Below are 13,620 nucleotides of genomic sequence, written 5' to 3'. Positions count from 1 at the left end.
AAAACTAGTCTTATCTCAGGCTGCACAAAATTTTTAGAACTAACTATGCAAACACAAACAATTCTGCTGGGGACTAAATTTAATCTCCCCAAGCACACAAGGGAAACATCAACTCTGCTGCTCTTTTCCTGGGTTTACTAAAAAGACCTTTTTTTTAGGTCTTTCTCTGGAAGATATTCAAAATACAAACCAGAAATAAATAAATAAGCACAGAGCCAGACACTAGAAAGCCTCTGACAAATTGATGTGTGCTAATGTAAAGTTCAAACACGATGTACAGAGCAGAAGGACAGACCGTGGTGGGTTTTTCTGTGTTCTACTCCGACCTTTCATTTCCTGAGTAACTATTTTTATCCCACAGATCTGCGGCTTTCCTGCGAGCGAGCCGGAGCACCGGAGCACCGGCCTCCGAGGGGAGCGAAGTGGGTCAGCTGCTGCTGCTGGCACCCCAGATTTGCAGCAGTTAACATGCTCCAGAATGTAGCACTGTCGCACCCTTTGTGCTGCAGTTGTACTGAGTTACACACTGAAGTTAGATAGTTACTGAAATAACACATTGTGCACAGATAACTAATGTTAGCCTCCTTTGCAGCCATTATCCTGAATAAATACAAGTATGGCTTTCAGCGCCGTATCAGCTTTGCTTACGAAGATCTCATCTGACAGCAGATTTCATTGTTTTCCACCTGTCCCAAGCTTTTTCTTTCTTTCAAAAAAAAGAAAAAAAAGGGGGGTGGGTGGAATAGACAACACTCCTGCACCCCCTCAGTTCCCCAGCAGAACCTACAGGTGGAAACACCGACACATCTCTCTCGCTTCAGGCAGCGCACACAAAGCGACAGCCGTGTTCAACAACACGCGATTCCTTAGTATCAGAGGAAAAAAAAGAGGGGTTTTTTTTGTGTGGTTTAATTTTGTAAACCTAAAGACTGCTGCCTTAATACTATACAAGTATTGATGTTCAGGATAATTCACCAATACTGGCACTTGGCTACTGCAGAAGTCCTACAACGCTTGCATCTTTTGCAACCGGCTGACAAACGATTGCCGCTCTCTGGTTACACCACACTCCTCGCTGCTGACAAAGGGGTCTATTTTCATGCCGAGTAAAATAAACAACAAAAGGCTCCACCACCTATTCCCACTATTGCAATGCACTGTTACTAGACCAAGTCAAATTCTCATTTTGCAATACTCAAGTAGTACAGGGGCTCGGTTTGTGAGTTACAAGAAACAGAAGTTCCCTGCTTTCCATCTTCCAGATGTTCCCACAGCCTAACAACTCGCTGGCAGCAATTCTGACGCTTTCAGCACAGATGCATACACGCGTGGACAGAGTTCTCCCATCTCCAGTCCCTTCCAGGCACACGCGGTCCATCGTGCCCACAGCACACACTTCACAGCGAGCTGGGTGGAGGGGGAAGCGTCTTGGACTCCCCCGACCCCACAGGGCCTTTCCCCCTTCTTGGCTCGGGCATATGCCTTGGTTTCCCAAACTCCCTCTAGCTCCACGATGCCACGCTTCGCACCGGGGGCTACAGCAAGGCCCCTGGGCTCGGGCTCCTGCTGTCACGTGGTGGCCGTGCCACCTTGGGAAGCCGATTCGCTGCTAGGGAAGGCACGTCGCTCTTCTCGCGTTCCTCCCTACTGCTCAGCTTAGCTCAGGGGTTTCTTTTCTTTCAACTTGATGCTTGTTATGAATTTTTTTTCAATCCCAATCTCACATTACAAACTACCGCTCTTGCCAACAATACGGCCAGAGCATTTATCAACTTTTGCCACTCTGCGCAGCAGAAGCCGCCTCTGCACGAGGAGCTGTAGCTGCAGCCCTGGCACACCCGCCTCCACCGCCCGGCACCCCGGGGCACGCTGCCCGGGCAGGCGACCCGGCAGACACCGGCAGGTTACCCCCTGTACTGGACGCCAGTACCTTCCACCAGCGACGACCACAGCACATTGTCTCTACGGGCGGCACAGACCGTACCACTGCTTGCAATTACTCACACTGGACTGCAGCCAAAAGCAAAAAGCTCAGCAGCAGGAAGGGGAGCAGCAGAGCAGCAACTCCGCGCGCTGCACTTGGGAGACGTTGTTTATAAAAAGTGCAGTGTTAGCGTGAATGCAATGGTTGCAAGGAGAGCACAGGCACAACCCAGATAATACCATTTCGGTCGCGACAGGAAAGAAATGTAGATGCAATTACACCGCCCATCTGAAGGCTCAGTAATTCTTACTAAAGTTTCACACTGCAGACAAACCCATCGGCACATATTCCTCGGTTTCGGGCAACAGTTTACTTGATGCTCTATGCATTTGAACCCTGAGCTGTGGTTTTATAACCCAAATGACATAATTAACACTCAGCAATTCTATGTGCTAAAACCAAAACAAGCTTGAAAAAGCAATAACACTACTACTTCTGTAGACTTTGTGAACTTAAACTCAATAAAACAGACTGGAAAGTCTAAATGTAAGGAATACGACGCTCCAGATTTTATGAGATTACTTTGTTATATCAAGTAATGTTATTACATTTTGCTTCTGGAGGAGGCTACTTATTTCAGAAGACAACTGTGCATCTTTCCCCAGTGATCCCTTTCCAGCCATACTTCTTCACAGGCCAAATGATTAGCTGGGAAAAATACACATTCTTCCACATCTACAAATCACTCTTCAGGCCTAAACTATCTAAAGACTCCGGCTTCTCCCAGCTGCGAAGAACTGCAGAGAATTTAGTGCGGCGCGGTAGCCTGGTCAGCTAGCTGAGCGGAAATCGGAGGGGGCCGCAGCGGGGGCACCGAGGGCGACGCAGAAAAGCAGTTTATAGCCCGTGCAGCTTGGAGGAGACAGCGTGTGATGAAGAAGGAAGCGACAAACAACCATAAAGATTATTCTTTCCAGTACGTGATTAGTAGCAAGCACATGAATGATGAGTTTTGGCTCTTCATTTGCAGATCTTTTCTCTATCCTCTTCACCACACTCCAGAAAGACTCCAGGCAATCTGGTAATACCGAGGCACTGGGAATCAGGACCCTGGAGGTGCCTGGGAAAAATCCATCCCCTCCATTTTCAAAATGTTTACTCTCAGTAACAATAAGCTTGTTTTAAAAAAACAGTAGAGGCTGGCAAAAAAAAGGGTGGGGAGGAGGGGGCAATTTTCTCTACTTCCATCCTCGTTCAGCCTTCACGCTCTCTGGATAGCGCTTGCTATTAAACTTGCTATTAAGTTGCTATTAACCTTCTGGGTTTTAAAATACCGGTCAAAACCACACAAATTCTCTGAGAACTATACATACATACCGCTGTGTTTTACGGCTGAGATGCTTTTAGACACAAGCAACTGAAATCAGATCATACAGCTACATTTGCATTTCCTGGCACTAACATTTTACTTGGAACAACTTGGCATTACAGACCAAAAGCATGAATGAAGAACAAACTGGGATTACAAATCGAAAGCTTTAAAGCATATGACAGACTGGGAAATAACGTCAGACTTAGCGAATGCACCAGAGTGACAAGCTGCAGTCTGCCGCAAGCCCGCTCGATCGCACAGCGCTCAGCGCCCTGGCTCACGTGAATTTACAGACAGCCAGAGCAGGCAGCCCGAAGCGCCCTGCCTGTCGCCCACCAGCGCCTGCAAAGCACCCGGTGGCACGAGAAAGTGCACCAAAGCCACTTTTTTACCCAAGGATTGGGAGGAGAAAGGAGGAAATACTTTCCAACATGTACCGCTCCCAAACGTGAACAGTTTCTTCTTCATACTTTGCTCCCTAGCCTAAATCCTAATTTAAAGCTCACTTCTTCAGATGGAAGAAAATCATGTGGGTGGGGATTTTTTAGTTTTTTGGGTTGATTTCTTCTAACGTATAAGCTCCATAGAACAAGAGATCCTGCACGATGAAGAACTGGCACATCTGGCTTTGGCTTTTGTTGCTCTCATGAACAGGTCTGATCACCATCCCCCAGAAGAGACCAAAGCTGAAAGAAGAGGTGTCCAACACGAGAAGCCAGGCCAGATAACAGCCATGCGCTTGATAAACAGAGTATTCATGATACAGTAAAAACAGACATTTCAAAACAAAAGGCAATAAAAAGACGGGTCTGGTGTCTTCTTAGCACACAAGATAAACTCAAATTAGGAATTTTCTTATTTATGATCACAGAAAAATCTCCCCAATCACATAAATACTACTCTCAATCCAGCATTCAAATGCTGTAATTCTCCATGCTTTGATCTTGAACTTCATAATTCTTACAACAGCAGCCAGGAAAAAATCAACTTCATTTTCATATGAAATAAAACAGCCAAGTTGTGTACTGCCTTGCTTCTAGTTCTTCTTCTAAAATGAGACATTATGATTATGCCTCTTCCAGGACTCCCTTGGAATCAAGCTGGGTTTGGCAGCAGCCCAGGGCTGATTACTCCTGCAATTTCCAGTTCCTGAACATGATGCACACACAATATTGGTCCTACCAGTGGGAAAATTAACTGTAACCAAGAATGAATGCACACGTTTATGTGGAAAATTCTTTTGCACTGATGTGAAGACCTGGCATATGAGGAATACCAGCTGAAAGAGATCTCATGAGTCAGAATCTGCACAGACGGTTTCAAAAATATCTTTGTTTGCAAGAGAGCCCGAGACACCAGACAGCCAGAACGACACCCCACAGCTTGAAGGGTAAAAATTGCAATCTACTGCCATGACCTGAATATGAAATTGCACAATGGAATCAACTTTTGACCATCCACCTTGTTAATGCAGAATTCAAAGCGAAAAATTTTTGTCGATTTCCTGAAAAGCTTCCCCCCCCCCCCCAATCTTTTTAATTACAAGAAGTGAGAAGCTGGGTCGAGTTGCCCACGTTCAGACCTCCCCTGCCGCGTGAGCGTGACACTGCACTTGAGGAGAGCTCACAGGCCCTCACAAACCCAGAAAGCCGTCCCAGCTGTTCCCTGCAATATGGCAGGAAGATGGCAACACACCTTGTTCTAGTAAACCTTTCTTCTGCTGTTTCACAGCTGACTCTGCTTTGAGCAGGACGCTAGGCTACATGACCTCCAGGGGCCCTTTCTACCCAAATTATTCCACAATTACTCTAATGATTCTCAGGATTATTGCTAAAAGGTAAATTATGTATTTTGGACCACTACTAACATAATCACCAAGAGCATAACACCACAACAAAACCCACCAACCAACCCACCCCACCACAAAGAGAGGGCCTTAGAAACGATACAACATGTCACAAGCCGTACTGTTTTTTCTTTGCAAGTGTCTAAATGCCAGCACAGCGAGTGGAAAGTCTAACGTTGTGGACTCAGCACCCTAGGATTTCCATGTATACTTACGATCCGGCGAACAAGTGCTGCCCACAAGGAGTAAGTCATGGCTCAAGACCAACGCTCCAGTTTGTTCCTAGCGACCAGGCAAGAAGATTTGCCAACTCAGACTTTAAATAAATTATTGAGAGAAGCAACTGCCTTAGAGTAACGTCCCCGGCAGCAGGCAGCACCTTCTGCCTCCCACCCCACCCCACCCCTGGTGCTGCAGTGACAGATAACAGTTCCAGGAATTGTACATTTTCCTTCTGACCTCACTGGCGAGGGAAGTTCAGAGACCTCCAGCGCAGGCTCCACCCACGGGCATCGGTACGTGGGGACGTCCCCAGCCCTGTCCAACACCCTGCTCAGCGCAACATCTCCAAGCCGAGGAAGCGGCTTCGCAAACGCTGCAGACCAGGCCCAAGAGCAGTGGCAAAAGGAACTGAACCAATTAATCCCATAACCTCCACGTCTCTACGCTGCCGCACAGGCCACCTCCAGGGCTGCCGGCGGGGTGGGCAGGGGGGCCGCAGCGAGCAGCCCGGGGGTCTGCTCCAGAGGAACGCCCCGCCAGCCCCGGTGCCCTCCGTGCTGGAGGGAACAACCTGGTGCAAGGTGACAAACCGCAGCCGCTGCCGGGGTGCGTGAGCACACACACGGGGAGGCACAAGCGTGTCCCAGCCTGGCTCTGAAAGCACTCACACAACACATTTAGCACCGTTACGTCCTAAGGAGCGACACTGCTCTACCCGAAAAACCTTTACAGAATCACAGAATCCCAGCATGGCAGGGGTTGGCAGGGACCTCTGTGGGGTCATCTAGTCCAACCCTCCTGCTGAACCAGGGTCACCCAGAGCCGGCTGCACAGGACCTTGTCCAGGCGGGGCTGGAATATCTCCAGAGAAGGAGACTCCACAGCCTCCCTGGGCAGCCTGGGCCAGGGCTCCGTCACCCTCAGAGGGAAGAAGTTCTTCCTCGGGTTCAGCTGGAGCTTCCTCTGCTTCAGTTTGTGCCCGGTGCCCCTTGTCCTGTCGCTGGGCACCACTGAAAAGAGCTTGGCCCCATCCTCCTGACACCCACCCTGCAGATATTTATAAGCATTTATTAGGTCCCCTCGCAGTCTTCTCTTCTTCAGGCTGAACAAGCCCAGCTCCCTCAGCCTCTCCTCGTAGGGGAGATGTTCCAGTCCCCTCACCATCCTCGTAGCCCTCCGCTGGACTCTCTCCAGTAGCTCCTCATCTTTCTTGAACTGGGGAGCCCAGAACTGGACACAGTACTCTAGATGGGGCCTCACCAGGACAGTGTAGAGGGGAAGGAGAACCTCCCTCGTCCTGCTGGCCACACTCTTCTTGATGCACCCCAGGATCCCATTGGCTTTCTTGGCAGCCAGGGCACACTGCTGGCTCATGGTTAACCTGTCGTCCACCAGGACACCCAGGTCCCTCTCCGCAGAGCTGCTCTCCAGCAGGTCCACCCCAAGCCTGTACTGGTGCATGGGGTTGTTCCTCCCCAGGTGCAGGACCCCGCATTTGCCTTTGTTGAACCTCATCAGGTTCCTCTCTGCCCAGCTTTCCAGCCTATCCAGGTCACGCTGAATGGCAGCACAGCCTTCCGGTGTGTCTACCACACCTCCCAGTTTGGTGTCATCAGCAAACTTGCTGAGGGTACATTCTTTAAATCGGAAATGTTTAGGTCTTCCGTGTGCTGTGGAGTACATACCAAGTGCCACGGTATAAAGCATTCTCATAAATGACATCAGCCACTACATCCTCACCGTTGCTATGCAACCCGGGGCTGTCTCAGCCATACGTGTGTTCTCTACCTCTTCCACCGGGATACGATAAGCAACCGCCAATTATAGCCTGAATGTTCAAAGCTTACGAAACGCAGGTTGTTTTTAGAGGGTGACTGGTGTAATTCTTCACCTTTTCATGGCTTCCCAGCTTGATGCACGGGCCTGAATCTCAATCCCTTACTCCAGGGATGGCATGCCAAGAAACGCCGAAGAGCAGCCCTGCGCCTGCAGAAATAACGGGAAGGGCAGTCGCTGCTCCCAGCCCCCAACCCGAGGGAGCAAATGCCAGGAGTAAGCTGTGAACAGCTGGTACCACGAGTAACTGGATAGAGGGGCAGAGAACAGCCCAAGCCGCGACACCCCACGTCCACGGCTAGCTCAGCTGCTCCCCTTTGAAAAGCTCTGTATTACACCCACGACGGGCCTTACCACCGCTCCTGCGGCCGTGCTGATGGGACAGCCAGCCCTCATCTCAGAAGCAAACCTCTTTGCTTCGGTACTGCATTTGAATTGAATCCAAACAAAACTAAATCCACTGTATTTAACTTCTATCCCTTTGAAATGTATACACGCCTTACGCTATGGTAGAAATATTTTCTCAGCTTAATCAAAACACTGAAACCATGCAACAGACCTAAACGCTACAAACGCTTTGACAAGAGGGTTAGGGCAGAGCCGACAGGGATCCTCCCCACCACGCCAGCACAAACAGCAACAAAGGAGCCGGAGAAAATCACTGCCAGCAAGTTCAATGATTTACCCAAGTTCAAACAGCACGTTCCCAGCGACACCTTTCCAGCCTAAACTTAAACTCCCGAGAGGCTGAATACTATCACAGCTCCCCAAAACCCAGCATTTTCCATGCCTTTTGAGCATACAAAATTACTTCCCCTGCTTGCCGGTCTTTAGCCAGACTTCCTCAGCTTCTCTGTTAGCGGATCTTTCGCTCACAAGCCCCAGGTACCCCATGCTCCGGAGCCAGGCCCAGCCGAGAGGCTCCCGATTGCAAAGGCAGCAGCACCAAATCAGACCTGACGTCTGCCTGGAGCTGGCTCTGGCACAAAAGGGAATGTGGCCAAGTTTTCATTAAATTGATGAAGATGAAGTTAGTTTTGCCAGGAATATGGTTACCATTGCACAAAGAAATCCGCTCCCTGCTTCTGCAGTGACTCTTGGTGAAGTTCACCTCCTGGCTCCACTGAGGATTTCAAAGACGTTTCAGAGTTTGTCATTTTTTTGTACCCTGAAAACAGAGCTGCTATGACTCGCTGTGAACACTCACCACACGTGGTTTCAGTGCAAGGCTGAAGAGAGAGCAGAGGCTGCCTTGATGTGCAAAAGGCAGCCTAGAGCCAGGTGCTAAATGTGTGCCTTGCTAGGGCCGAGCGAGCCGTGACAGCGCTCCCTCCGGGAAGTGGGAAAGTAGCAAACCAGCACAGAGCAGAGGAAATAGTTGGGAACATCTTTAAAATCCCTCCTGTATGAACACAGCAGATCCTCCTCTCAGCCTCGGGCAGCCAGGCCAGGCAGCGCGGGCAGGCGCAGAGCCAGCGGAGCAGCCTGTCCACCCGGCAGGCTCTGCCCTCCTCCAGGAACCCGCTCTCTCGCAGCGGGCACGCGCAGCTCCCACCAGCGCTAATGGAAGCTGGCACCGAGAGCTGAGCAGGATCCCTCATCGCCAACATCGCGAGAGGCGCAAGCCAGAACACGACCGTTTCATGCCGTTATGCTAGGAAGTGAATATATTTGCTTTTTTTGAAAAGCTGCATACTTGAAATCAACACCTCCTACTTGAAACACTTTATTTCACAGCTCTTCTGCACAGTTAACGTGTTTCCACATAAGAAACAAAGTCAAACTTCAAACAAACACTCCTGGGAAAAAGGACTCCTTCAGTTTAAAGTCTAGGTTTAAAGATGCACAGAAAATTATAGGATTTCTTGACAACAAGTGAATAACAAATACGCAGACTTTGGAGACTGCACTGCTCGTTTAAACAAAAATCTCAGACAACTTTGAAGATGTTCTAGAAGAGAACAGTCAAAATACACACACGGAGACCAACGAGACACCGCCAGCCTCTCCTCAAACGACCACAACGTCACAAAGTTTCAGCTGAAATGGGTTGCCAGCGTTGTGTTCAGGGATGGTTTCGTTTAATGCGATTTATTTTCCTCTGAAAGCTAACTGCTATCACTTTGTGCTTTTTAAAGAAAGAAAAAAGCAAGGTGAATGAGCACAAAATGATCAGCTCTAAATGTATTTACGTTCTTTTCTTGCACTCTAAGAATACGGTAAAAATCAACTCCTTGCAGCCAGCCTAAGTAAAATCACGAGTGAAGTCATTTAAGTGATTATTCCTGTCAAACTAACAAGGGAACAACAAAGGCAGCCTGCTAAATACCCATCACTGCAGTTTTCTGGCCCAGATTTATGCTGCCAGCTATCTTCATGGCCTGTTAAACCAAAGAAAAGTTATTAAGAATGAAAAAGCATGAACTCTTTCAGTATTGGCCCTTGTATCTTCATTAATTAAACTGCACAGCTTTACTCCGGAAACAAGACAAACAACTCATTTTTAAAAGCGTGCTTTCTGCAAACATGCTTCACGCCACCATAACAGCTTGATGGAAATTTAAAGATAAAGTCTATTCACTGATGGTACCAAAAAAAAAAAAAATATTTCTGAGAGCAATCCATTGCACTTCCACTGGATATTCGGGCAAAAGAGCTCAGCAGCTGTTTGTTGCAGGGTCCGCACCGCAATAGCCAAGCTCAGAATAAAAATGCCAACTTGTGCTGACTTGTTTCCACAGTTTGTTGAAGGATGTTCACCACGAAGGCCAAACCCTGGCAGACAGACTTTGGGTAAAACCGAACCAGACAGCACAGGGCCACGCTCTCTCACGTGCCGAGCCGCAGCCCCTGGCGACGCGCAGCTGAGCGGCACGGCTACGACTCAACGCGGGTTTGAGCCGCGCTCCTCCTGGTCCCTCACCCGCTCTTCAGCGCCAGAGAGGGACCCTGCTCAGACGGAAAAAGCGATACCCACCAGCTCTCCCAGGAAACCACCCGACTGCACAACCTTGTACTGGCTTCGGCAGAAACACCTGTGCAGATCACAAAACCAGGCTGGGAGTTCCGACCCCCAGCAGAGCGGGTGCTAGCGAGCGGGCTGCGGGTGCAAAGCAAACCCTCGGAAGGACTACAGGCCCTCCCAGCAAGCTGGGACATGTGCAGTCAAACCCACCTTTCTTCTGGAACTATATTAAAACTGAATCCAAACAAAATAACTAATGCTCTCAGACCAAGCATGGTCAAAACGACCATTTTCATCAACTGAGCAGTGCAGCAGAAAGCAAAACACAATTAGTGAACTTCAGCGTGATTTTCAGCATGTCAGAACAACTCGCGTAAAACACGCTGACTACTCACAGCCCGAGCAGCCACGGAGTTCAGCGTTTCTGTTCTATTTCAAAATCTTCTCCCAAAGAACTCGAAACACCTCTGGAGTTTTCCATAGCTCTGTTGCTCATGCCAGCAGTCTGAAAGCAGTTAAACTTCTTACAAAGAAGCAAACTGCCACACTTTTTTAGCAGGGGAAGGGGATAGCTAAGGAACTGAGGGCATTAAGCAAGGACCCTGTTTTTACTGCGTGGCAACAAACTTAAGAGATCTAGAACTCATGGTGTTGGCTGTGAAACCAGATATTACACCCATAGTAGAAACATGAGCAATACTACCATGATTAAAACAGAGGCAATGTTTAACGAAAGTATCTCTGCTCTTATTACAGCAAAGACACTCAGGTGACGTGAGAGGAAAAATGGAAAAAAGCCTCAAAAAAAAAATATTTGGGAGAAGAATCAGTTTCCATCTAAAAGGTTTCACTGTAAAGCAAAAAATTCTGCAAGCTCAGCTACAGATTCCCGGATCTGATATTAATATGCCAGAATAATGACGCAATTAAGACGGGTCCTGTGTCCTGACGTGCGGACACCTCCACGTACGCGTGACCCCCAACAGCAGGGCCCAGCCGCTCGTGGGTGCAGCAGCCAGGCAGTCTGCTCAGCCATGATGACACCTTTTTTCCTTAAATTCCATATGAGAACACTGTATTACATCTATTTGTAGAAAATAATCTCAGACCAATTAAATTCAGTTTCAGTGGAAACAAGAAGGCCAGATGAGTAGCTTTGAAGACACAGCTGCACAACCAGACCACCACAAGGCAACAGAGAGGAAGGCAAGGCTTGCTGGGAAACAGCAACCCATGAGAAAACCAGTGTGCCATGCAGGAAGGCAGGGCAAAGCCCAGAGTATTCTGTTCCAGTGAAGAAATTAATAGGAGTACTACAGGGAAAAATAATAATTAAAAAAATAATCTTTTTTCCAAATAGTCCACGATTGAATATACCAGACCAGCTATTTAAAATAAAAATCATTCTTGCACTCCTGTCTGTGATTTGCATATATTACGTTCTGACTGATCAACTGTTGGTTTGACAACCACAAGATAAATTAGTTTTAGCTCTCAGGCTCATTTTACCCCTTGATTGGACTAGCTTTTAAGCAATTCTTAAAAACGTGCCTGTACTCCTCTAGAATCAGAATCAGATCGCCCCGTGTTAGACATTTATTTATCTAGGTGTAATTTAAGGCGTATGGATTTAAATTTAAAAAAAAAAAGGAAAGAAAAAAGGGAGGTTAGAATAGATTTTAAAAGGCACAAATGAAATTCACAATGTTCTGTGTATGAAGACTGGTTCCCATACAAAAATGAGAGGATTACATATTATTTTAGGCCTGTGCAGCCAGCCCTTCCTGAGGGATCTGCTGCAGAACCTCCTCTCCGTGGGGGCACAGCGAAACACTGAGCCTCAGAGACGGCAGCAGGTCAGGAAGCCCGTCCTGCCAGACATCGAACGGGAAAACGTGACAAGGGATGAACAGAAGGACAAGGCAAACCCGTAATCCCCGAGCTGCTAAACAGAAGTGTTTGAAAAGAAAACTATTTCTCTCTCTTGCAGCCCCATTCCTATCTCTGTAGCCTCCAGCAAGGAAATCACCAATTACGTCAAATCCCTTTCACTCCAACCTTAAAGCTCCTCTGCAGTGGATAAAAATCTCCCTCACAGGCCAGAAAAAAACTGTGATATCCATGAGCCCTTCCCCAGCTGCATAGCTTGCAGTAGTCGCCATCTAACATATGTTGGAGTATGTTACTGGTATGGTGCCGACCTGCCAGCTTCCCCACATTTGAAAAGATTCGGAACTGCACCTACGTCAGACCTACGGAACAGCCCCAGGTTTTGCCCCGCCACCAGGCACAGCACCAGCCCTTCTCCAGAACAGCTGGCACAAACCGAGGATGGAAACTGCTGTACAGAACTAAACGGAAAACAAGACCATCTTTGAGCCTAAGCATTTTTTAAAAGTCACAGATATCCAAATAAACGGATGAATACTTACAATACTCCTAATTCCTCTAGAAGATATGTGAAGCAGCGATAGGAGAGCCACACAAACTGTAACCTAGTATTTCCCTTGGTTATTTAACATGAAGGTCCGCCACATTCACGAGAGGGGACACACGGACAGCTACATGGATGCAGCTGAATGCCCTCTCACACCTCCACCACCTTCAACCTCAGCAGCAAGTTCACTCACACCATCTCAAACTGTGTTGTCAGACTGGCGTTTTGAGAGGTTTCTCGGCCTGGTCCAGCGCTGCGGTCTCAGCCAGCAGCGACAGCAGAGCCCCGGGCCCTCGCCGTGCCCGGCCCAAGGCAGCAGCTGGCTCTGCAGCCCGCCAGCCCGGCCACTCCGCGTTCAAAAACCACATCGCTGAAGTATCAGCACGAGTCACTACTCTACAACACATCCCTAAAACAACAAACGAGTCAGTTCATGATGAATTACACGCTTTACACTAATTCCACAGATCTTTTGTAGAAAAATGTTAGTAGTTCCAAGGACTAAGTAAAACCAGGACCCTGTTCCAGCCAGACAAAAAAAACAAAAATAACAGCTCAAGGTCCATGTTCACAAGTTGTTCTGCAGAAGATGCAATGGCATGAACTTCCACAAGTGTCAAGACCTTAAGTTTGAGCACAGGAGTCGGGCGCACGTTAAACCAAATTCATGCAGAAAGCCGGGCCCGTGCAAAATCTCTGCTGGAACAGAGGGTCAGCAGCTCCCGTGGCCGTCACCGGTGCACGGAGCGGAAAGGTCATCCCGCACCACACGATTTCGGCTCTGCAAGCTGTGGCCGTGGAAGGAGAGCAGTACAGTTGCCCTCTGCAGGTTCCACATCTCCATTTTTCAGTCTTCATTTCTTTTAAACAAGTGTTTTATTCCGATGATTCTACTAAATCTAAAATATCAGCTTAAAAAAAGAAACCAACAGAACTTCACCGTGCTGACACTGTAACAGTGGTTACCAAATATTTTTCTCTTCATTCCTTTGTGCTCACTTGACAACATCTTCTTTTC

General features: G+C 48.1%; 1 protein-coding gene across 5 annotated transcripts in view; it reads right to left on the bottom strand.

The window, feature by feature from the left end:
• KIAA1671 (KIAA1671 ortholog) overlaps positions 1 to 13,620 on the bottom strand; it is an 89,829-nt gene that overhangs the window by 14,291 nt on the left and 61,918 nt on the right. The window contains exon 1 of one of the 5 annotated variants that reach the window (XM_075435012.1): positions 5,358 to 5,513. The exons of the other annotated variants lie outside the window; for them this stretch is intronic. Coding sequence (XP_075291127.1) covers positions 5,358 to 5,396 — 39 coding nt within the window. The 5' untranslated portion in view covers positions 5,397 to 5,513. Of the gene's footprint in view, positions 1 to 5,357; positions 5,514 to 13,620 lie in introns of those variants that run through there. 5 annotated transcript variants of the gene reach the window in all.

The sequence above is a fragment of the Opisthocomus hoazin genome, chromosome 13, assembly GCF_030867145.1.
Source record: "Opisthocomus hoazin isolate bOpiHoa1 chromosome 13, bOpiHoa1.hap1, whole genome shotgun sequence".
NCBI classification, from domain to species: domain Eukaryota; kingdom Metazoa; phylum Chordata; class Aves; order Opisthocomiformes; family Opisthocomidae; genus Opisthocomus; species Opisthocomus hoazin.
This window is presented reverse-complemented; position numbering and strand designations above follow the sequence as displayed.